The sequence below is a fragment of the Aptenodytes forsteri genome, unplaced genomic scaffold (genome assembly GCF_000699145.1).
Source record: "Aptenodytes forsteri isolate BGI_AS27 unplaced genomic scaffold, ASM69914v1 Scaffold736, whole genome shotgun sequence".
Taxonomy (NCBI): Eukaryota; Metazoa; Chordata; class Aves; order Sphenisciformes; family Spheniscidae; genus Aptenodytes; species Aptenodytes forsteri.
The window spans coordinates 277,628-286,678 of record NW_008794754.1 but is presented as its reverse complement, the minus strand read 5'-3'; the positions used below and the strand labels follow the sequence as shown (position 1 = coordinate 286,678).

The 9,051-nt window shown below is 45.0% G+C and overlaps 1 protein-coding gene across 2 annotated transcripts in view; it reads right to left on the bottom strand.

Moving 5' to 3' along the window:
• Positions 1-3,646: 3,646 nt before the first annotated feature.
• Positions 3,647-9,051, bottom strand: part of UNC93A (unc-93 homolog A (C. elegans)) — a 20,090-nt gene continuing 14,685 nt past the window's right edge. For both annotated transcript variants that reach the window (XM_009274247.1, XM_009274248.1), the window contains one exon: positions 3,647-4,103. In XM_009274247.1, the coding sequence (XP_009272522.1) occupies positions 3,838-4,103 (266 nt within the window). In that variant the 3' untranslated portion in view covers positions 3,647-3,837. The remainder of the gene's footprint in view (positions 4,104-9,051) is intronic.

Below are 9,051 nucleotides of genomic sequence, written 5' to 3'. Positions count from 1 at the left end.
TTGTTGTAACCGCCCGCAGCCTTTTTACCCGAGCCGGCCAGGGAGGACGCACACGCACGGCGCCCATAAGGGAGAAAACCCGTCACGGGCGGCTCCCCCTTCTCCTGCATCGCTCCTTACCCGCTGCCCTTGCTCACGGTGCTTTCTTCGCCCTCGAGGGTCAGGGCACACCAGCTCAGCCCCACCACCTGCCCAGGATGGACCTCCGTCCTTGCAGGCCTCATGGAGGGAGCCTGCTTCGTAGGGCCACACACAGGCAGAGGCGTAGGCGTCCTGGGAGCTGCAGATGCAGGTTGAGCCCCTGCACATCTCCCACCTCCTGTGCGTGCATCTGAGACCCTCCAGCGGCTTGGACCTTTGGCTCATGCCATAAGACACTGTGATGTTATGTGCCTCATGAAAGCAATTAATTAATGTATCAATATTAATTACTTGAACCTGACTATCTTACGTTGCAGATGAATGCCATAATCCACGGGCTGCCCAACACCTACCTCCTCAACAGAGACTGGTGTGTGGCCCAGCCTCAGTCCCTGAAGTCTCTGGAAGAAATGGCTCAGCCGTCCTTTCTCAGGGCCTCTCCTTCTGTCTGGCATAGGTGGCCCCTCAACTCGGTGTCCTCATTATCTGCATTGTCTCATGGTTCTCTTGTGTGAAGGCCTGACTCTCCTCCTGTACCTCTAGGGAACCACAGTTTGGGACTGAGGATGCCAGCAAACACAGGGCATTCAGTAGATGAGCATTAGCAGGCTTACTACATGTTGCCAGGTTTAGAGCTCTTGAAGGTTTCAGGCACATGACTGGGGAGCGATTCTTCTGGCTACAACTTCAAACCCCAAAGCTAGTGTCCATTGAGATGGCTACACATGCTCTCATTAACCTCACACGGTCAGAGTCAGACTGATAAAACCTATTGTTTCATTGCAGGATGAACGCTGTTGTTGCTGTGGGTGAGATAAGAGCTTGTGTGGTAGTGAAACATGGGGTGAAGAAGGGTGAGTCTACTTGCACCCTGCTGCTGGTTGAGGCCTCAGCACAGACAGACCTATGCTGCTCGCTGCCTGAGGCAGGGCTTGTGGAGAATTCCTTGGCCGTGAAAGGGCAGAGGCCTCACGCCACAGCAACCTCAACCATCATTTTGTTTCTTGCATTTCAGTGAAAAGGTGTTACTAGCTGAACTTCTGCCTGAAATTTTTTTTATATACTATGCAGCAAAATCCCTATTGCCTTCATAGTAAACAAAACCACATAAATTTTATAACTGTGTACTGTCCATGCATAATGATATCCTAGATGGCAATTTTTGCTTAGATCATATCCAAGACAGATAGGCACCTTTATCCTCACCCTGCCCCAGGAGTAAGCGTGTTCACTGCATCGCCATGTGTAGCTGTGGCTTTCATTACCAAGGTAACGGAGTTTTTCCTCACACTATCTGTGGGACAGAAGGGTTGTTTTTCCCCTTAATTTACAATTGGGGAAATGACCACAGTAAAGTTCTGTGACAAAATCAAGAGTGGAAAACAGCTCCCCAAATCACAGGCCATAAAGACCTGTCTGCCATGCTGACTCTGTGTCAGTGATACTCAGATTCTCTCCAAGGTCAGAGCACCTTTTTCCTGCTCCTTGGTAGCTCCTCATGGTTTCAGCTGGAATCTGTGGAGTGAGGAGCCATTTGCTGGGATGCCATTGCTGAATTTTACTGCAGACAAATCCTGGGCACACAGAGTACAAAACAGTTAAGGAGATGTGCTGGGTTGACCCTGGCCACCAACAAAGGGCCCACCTAGTTGCGCACTCACTCCCCCCAGCAACGGGATGGGGGAGAGAATCAGAAGAGCAAAAGTGAGAAAACTCATGGGTTAAGATAAAGACAGTTTAATAGGTGAAGCAAAACGGGATAAAGACAGTTTAATAGGTGAAGCAAAATGGTGTGTGCAAGCAAAGCAGAATAAAGAATTCATTCACTACTTCCCATTGGCAGGCAGGTGCCCAGCCGCTTCCTGGAAAGCAGGACCTCAGCGTGCATAGAGGTTGCTTGGGAAGACAGAGGAGGATTTGGAAATGTGTTTCACTGTCTGTTATTGAGGTGAAATCAAGTTTCTATATCAGGTGGAAGCAGGGCAGGGTGAGAATCGGCAGCAGCCTAGCAAATCCATCTGTAATCTCTGGGCAGCTGGGAGGCCGTCATTATTCTGCAGCCACAATAGTTTTGCCATTTGTATTTCCAACGGAGAGATTAACAGCGTGCCTTTAAGCTGACAGGGCAAAGGCACAAGAGAAAGGTGGATCTGTGAGGGAGCCCACCTGTCGCCTTCTTTTCTGCAGGACATAATGAACATAATTGTATGAGACCTGGAAAAGAAGCTTATCATATGAAAAGCCATGAAGCGACACAGGTGAAGTCTGGAGGGGAGTCCAGGTGCTTATGAACAAGAAATGTTAGAGAGATAGTAAAGTAGCATGAAAGGTACTGTTATTTAAAAGCCCTAACAATTTGGGGATTTTTTCCCACATAAATTGTATTATTGGTTTCTATCATGTTGTCACACCATATGGTGCCTCATCCTCCTGTTATGGTTAATAACTGAGAAGAAGTAGTTTCAAATGTTAGCTCCATGGCGTGCAGCAACTTAACTAGCCGTGTAGTTTATTTCCAGGGGCAGCACTAATCTTGGAGATGAACAGGATTTGTCTTCAATTTCTTTTATTCTGTCTGCCTCACACAGAGGACCTGATCATAGTGTCATTACCAGTAATGATCATGATATCTGTACAGTGCTTTCTCATCAAGATGTAGGGACGCTGCCCAGTAATTGCACTGTAGCACTCTTCTCCTTGCAGTAAAACCACAAAAATCCAAATCTGGAAACAATATAGTATGTATAAAACTAAACAGAAGTTGAAATGAGATGAGGGAAATCCTCATCTGAGCCACTGCTAGATGTATATAGGTCTCAAGGAGATAATACAGCATAGGCCCATCCTCCTTTTCTCCTCACTCTATGACTTGCACTGTTATCTGCATCCTCTGCATGGCTGGGTTCCCCAAGTAACATTCCTGGGCTGCTTATCTTGAAAACAGCTCTGTCTGTGATGGGAAAGTGGGGAAAGTTCATCATGACTGAAGCATCTGGTCATGCAGAAGGCATCTGTTTTGGGAGAAAGCTGCTCTAAGTGGTGAGGGAAAAATTGGAAACAGGAAACCAAAAGGGAAAGAGTGCTGGGACAGAGGGATGACGTGGGCAGAAACACAGTTGTCTGCTGACCTGTGACAGGTTGGTGGACTCAGCAGTTAGCAGATTTTGTGGTGTTCAGATATGAACTGTAGATACAGCCAGTTTATAACTTGATGTTATTTACAGCAAGTTCTAAAGAATGCAGGATAAGCACAATATAAATCTATATAAATAGTGGTTCCATGAAATGATGTGTGTGGTCTGCAGTTAGCTGAACAACCCCAGTTGCTGTCACCTTCTGATGTTGCATGTGGGCTTTTCAGGTTTGATTGTAAAGCTGTGGTACTAGGTCTGATCCACAGATACAAAAATGTGAGGACTTTAAGAGTCTTGTTTACATTTATTAAACCTTTATTAATTAAAAAAAGAGAAAACATTTAGTTCATCATCTGTATGAAAGGGTGAAGTCAGATAATCTTCACTTATAAAGCTGAGATGTCAAAAGAGTTTTTTACTCCTAAGACATTTGCATTATACTGGCGTTGAAATCTGTTCCTTTACCCCCTTTCTGGAGACAGTACATGTTGGAACACCCTTGGAGACATGCCTGTAGGAGCTGGCCGGTTTGCTTTGCCTCCATCGCTCTGACCCTGTTGGATTACATGTCCGTTTCCTCGGTGAGGGGTCCTACATTTTCCTTCTTTGTAGCAGTAGGGGTTCCAGGGGAGCTCTTAGCTTCGAGGTATTCAACCGCTCCATACGTCACCATAGACAACACAAGCACAGACAATAAAATATACAGTTTGATGTAGACTTGTAATTTGGTGCTATAGCCAAAGGCAATGACAAATCCAAATGATTCCCAGAGACGGTAATTGGCAAAGGCAGCCTCCTTGTGCTTCTCAAATAAAATGCCATAGAGTCCTAGAAGGAAGGAGAGACACGGCTCATGAAGATTAAGTCTGAAACCATGTGTTTTCTGCAAAGGGAATAAATAGACCACAATGGGGAAGATAGACCATCCTTCATAAATGTTAGAGAAAGGAAAATACAAGCTTTGTCTTAAAACATTTTTGTGCTCCTGTGGATTGTTACAAGTCAAATATCAGAGCAAAAATGACAGAGAATATCAGAGAAAAAGGGAAAGAAAATGGGAGGAAGGAAGAAAGGATGGGCTCTATTGAAGTGAGATGTCAGGAAGTTTATTTTTCAAATTATCAGCCACAAAAGGGAAGGTTCTTGCACTGACAAGTAAGGAGGAAGAAGAGATGGCCAGGAATGGCCCTTGACACTGTAGAGTCTCTCTCTATTGATAAGGTTGTACCAAGTCCTTACAGGCTTTCAAAGAACAGTCAGTTTTGTCTAGGGACATGGTCCTTAAGGACCGAGTTGCTCTTTCAATGTGGGGTAGAAAGGATCAAAGAACCATAGGGACCTCCCTGCTGCCATCCTTCACCACTTTTGTGGGGAACCTGCATGGACCCTGCGTGTACTGCCTACCTGTTCTTCAAACCATTTCTTTCACCCGCCTAAGAACATGCAGAGACTGTTCACGTGAAATGCATGTCCCTTGTTTTCACAAGAACTTGGCCTTAGGGAGCCCCCAGGTGAGGCTTGCACGGTGTTGCCAATGGTAGCAACGTGTGCTATTCATACTTGCCAAGTTAAGAGAAACAAACTGACCCAAACCACTTAAATCAGAAAGTTGAGGAGAGCGCTACAACTGGGCTCAGATTTAATATGGAAAGGAGATTTGCCTCTCTGAGATAACCAGGTTTTCAAATTTTCAGCTCCTGGATGGGTTGGCAAAAAGAATATCCTTGATGCATGCAGAACTTCTGGACAGCAACTGGAAAACTTGCTTGACATAGAGACTTAGTTAAACTGATCATCCTAATGCAGTCGTGTTCACTGGGAAGCTCCCACTGAGTTCAGTCAGCTGCACACCCACAAATGGGAGTCAGGGAGGGTTTCCTAGCCTCCAGGTCGGACTGGTTGGGCACACAGGGAAGGGGAGAGAGCTTGCTTTCCTGGGTGCTGAGCTAGCATCAGTGGTTATAAAGAAGCGGGTGTTTCCACTGATTCAGTTGAGGTGTGCAGAGGGGGAAGGGGAGAAGTATCACGAACCTTGACTCTTCTCATCCGTTTCTCTATCTAACAACACATCTGTTTGAAAAACGCACATTCAGCCAAAAGGCACAGAGGAGTACAAAGTTCTCTAGAAGTCTGGGTAGGCTCAACTAACCCTTCAGTTTTGTTAAGAAGGGGGAGACATCATCTGTATGTAAAAATTCACTGCTTCCTGATGACTATAAGAGGACATTTACTGAATGATTCAATTTAGACATGATGGAAAACCTGGACAAGTGCATCACGAGATGGACTTAGTTCATTAAACTGCCTGAGTGTAGTGTAGTGTGAATTATTTGGTAATCCTTCATAGTTTTGCCTAATAATTGAACAAGTACAAGTTGTTCATATAACTTTGCTGATATGCCCTGTGTTATCTTCTGAAAAGGGATTAGTGAGGAGAGTTTAATACAGGACTGTTTCTGATGTGTAAAGATTCTGGCTTTCAGCTGATACCTGTTTTCCCTTGCTATTTTGAAGCCTTCTTTTTTGATCAAAACAATGGGAGAATTGATGGGGATCTAGTCCAAGGTTCAGCTATAGGAAGGGCTGACTTGGCAGGAAAGTTCTAGTTTCCAGGATGCATATGTGGTATTAGCTAGCACTTACATAGGAGCACAATGGTGGTTTTGCCTCAAACCTAGATATTTGTCCTTATCGCAAACACTGTCGAGTGCAATGTGGCGCAAGTTGTCCGGCTGAAGCTTTAGCAGGACCTGCCGGGCTGGCTGAGTGGAGAGGCTGCTAGCTCTGAATTCTTGCAGCTCACTTCATGGAAATTATCCTCCCTGTTTACCACTGCCCGTTTTCCCACTCCTTCCCCTGGTACTAGTAGGCATGGGTATATAACAGGACCGCTGGAAATCATTTGAGTCCAGGTTTGTAAGCTTTCCAGACTGATTCGTATCCTTTCTAAAGATGCACGTTGGCCTGGAAAGAACTTTATTTTACTGTAGTCTACCCGATAGCTCTGTGCTACACAACTGTTATGCCCCAAGTGCAGTTATTGCCAGGGGGGTAATAATAGCATCTGTGTTCAGGTTAGACAAGAGAGGGCACTACACACTCTGAAATGAAGCAGCTTTCACTGGAAATAAATGAGAGTGTCCACACACATACACAAACATGTTAGGAAACCTTTATAAGATGAAGTGGCTCATCTACTGTGAGCCTATATATGCTCTAGGGGGAACTCCAGTATTAACTATCCACAGCAGGCCAAAGTAAGCCATCTTCGATTAACATAAAATGCCTTAAGTATGCGGCACAATGCCATTGTATTTATTCAGTGGTTAATCTACTGAGGCCCAAGCAGCTGTCATGGGAGCTTGCCAAAGGAAGGACCACAGACCTCAGTCCTCAATGCTGTTTTAGAGGTCTTATCTCACCTCATAGCCTTTGGAGCTGGGCATTTCTCATGTGATGTCTATCTGTATAAAACTGGTGAAGGGAAGAAGAGATTTAGTCCTAAATGAGCATGTCAAACTGAAGATCCCGTTCTGGGATGCAGCATTATGGAGTAATGTCACTGCACCTCTCTGTTAAGGTTTCATGTCATCACTTGATGTTTCAGTGTGACAATGTGACAAAGCAAACTCTGTATAATTTTATAACTGGGAGCTATGGAACAGGTGAAGAAGGTACAGACAAAAAAAGATACTGTTCAAGCATAAGGAACATTTGTTTTTTTCCCAGCTAACACAAACGTAAAATTTTCACAAGTATCCCGCAGGAATCTGGGAATGGAGATGACCTGTTACAGTGCTGTAATAGAGGTCAGTCTTGTCACAGCACTGCAAAGCTCACTCGCCATCCAGTAAGCACAAAACTTTTTCCAGCATCTATGCCTCATCCAGGGGCTGGGAACTGCAGCCACTTCCCAGCCTCTGTAGGTCCTCTGTACTTACCCGTTTTCCCAACGAGGGCACCAGGTGCCTCTTCATCAGGCATGCAGGGACCTTACCGAGGAGAAGTCTTTCTCAAAAGACATCTCAAATGTATATAAATGCATGAAGAGGATGGAGCCAGGGTCTTTTCAGTGGTGTCCAGTGACAGGACAAGGGGTGAGTGGCATAAACTGAAACACAGGAGGTTCTCTCTGAACATCAGGAAACACTTTTTTTACTGTGAGGGTTACTGAACACTAGCACAGGTTGCCCAGGGAAGGTGTGGAGTCTCCCTCCCTGGAGATATTAAAAAGCTGACTGGACATGGTCCTGGGTAACTGGCTTTGGGTGGCTCTGCTTGAGCAGGGGGGTTGGACTAGGTGACCTCCAGAGGTCCCTTCCAACCTCAAGCCTTCTGTGATTCTGAAAGAAGACAAGTGTCTGAGGGCAAGGCTTTCTGGAAAAGAGAAAAGCAGGATAAAGGGCAGGTCCTTTATCCCAGTGGGAGACTAAGGTAAGGCTCTCAAGAGTGTTGGGAAGGAGCCTGATGAACAGTCAGGAAGGCTGTGGCTGAAGAAGCAGGAAATGAATGAACAGCTTTACTTCAGAGAGAGCAAATCCTCACTGATGATGTCCTTCCATGAATCTGAATAATGAGAGCACTGATTTAAAATTGTACCAAAGGCACAAGGTTGTGGGTTGGGATGACAGAAGATGAGAGGGTGTCGCTTGACGTATGTACTAGCTCTCATCTAAGGGATATGAGCTGGAGCTGCTGGAAGGGCAGAGAAGTCTGGCTGGTCACTTCCTTGTGTGTAAAGGAGGGACTCTACACATGCTGGAAAGGAGATCGCTGTTGGTGCGAGGCAGAGGACTGTGGTGTTTTCCCTTTTGCTTTCTAGGAGGAACATGGTAATTTATCTAGTGAGTGAAATCATCTAAGCTACTCAAGCAACCAGAGGGACCAGAGGGAGGGAGGCCAAGACACATAACCTGATGTGGGCCCAGATGAGCTAGTTCTGTCACATGCATATTTCTATGGCATCTGCCAAATATGAATTTGAGATAGAGGAAAACAATATTCATTAAGTAAGAGGCAAAATATGGGAGCAGATGGGAGAGCATGTAACTGTCTTACTGACACAGGCTATGGCATTGATTTAAAAAGTGTGATTGACAGTGATTAGCAGACTTTACTTCAAGTCATCACAGACTATAGCTCTTTCTTGCCGTCTCCAGCACTTTAGAGTCTGCCTTTAGTCTCTGTAAGAGAACTTCCTCTAGTTTTGATTGAGGGATAAGTTTAAATAGTCCCTTACGGAAGTCAGTTTGTATCAGCTCATTATCTGAACTGTCAGTACATAACAATTGCACTGTATCACAAAGCAGTAGAACATAAAATTATAAAAACAACTGTAATGCATTAGATAAGAAGTCCAAAGGTATACTTCCAGTAACAGACTCCTAGGATAAGAGTGTAAGAAGTGAGGCAAGTATACTGTGATCTTTCCCCCCCCAGTGCCCTCCTGACTCTGGCAATCAAAGATACAGGGACTTTCTGAGTTGGAGATTTCCTCTGGACCACCAGGCTTTCATAGCCCCCAAGAACTTTTCCCCTGAAGTGATGTAATTCCAGCTTAAAAACATTTACATTTTTGGCAATGGATTCCATGCTTTGATTATGCATTGTGTGAAAAAAGCATTTCTTTTGATTTTGTCCTGGTTTCGGCAGGGACAGAGTTAATTTCCTTCCTAGTAGCTGGTACAGTGTTTTGGATTTAGGATGAGAACAAAGTTGATAATGCACTGATGTTTTAGTTGTTGCTAGGTAATGCTTACACTAGCCAAGGACTTTT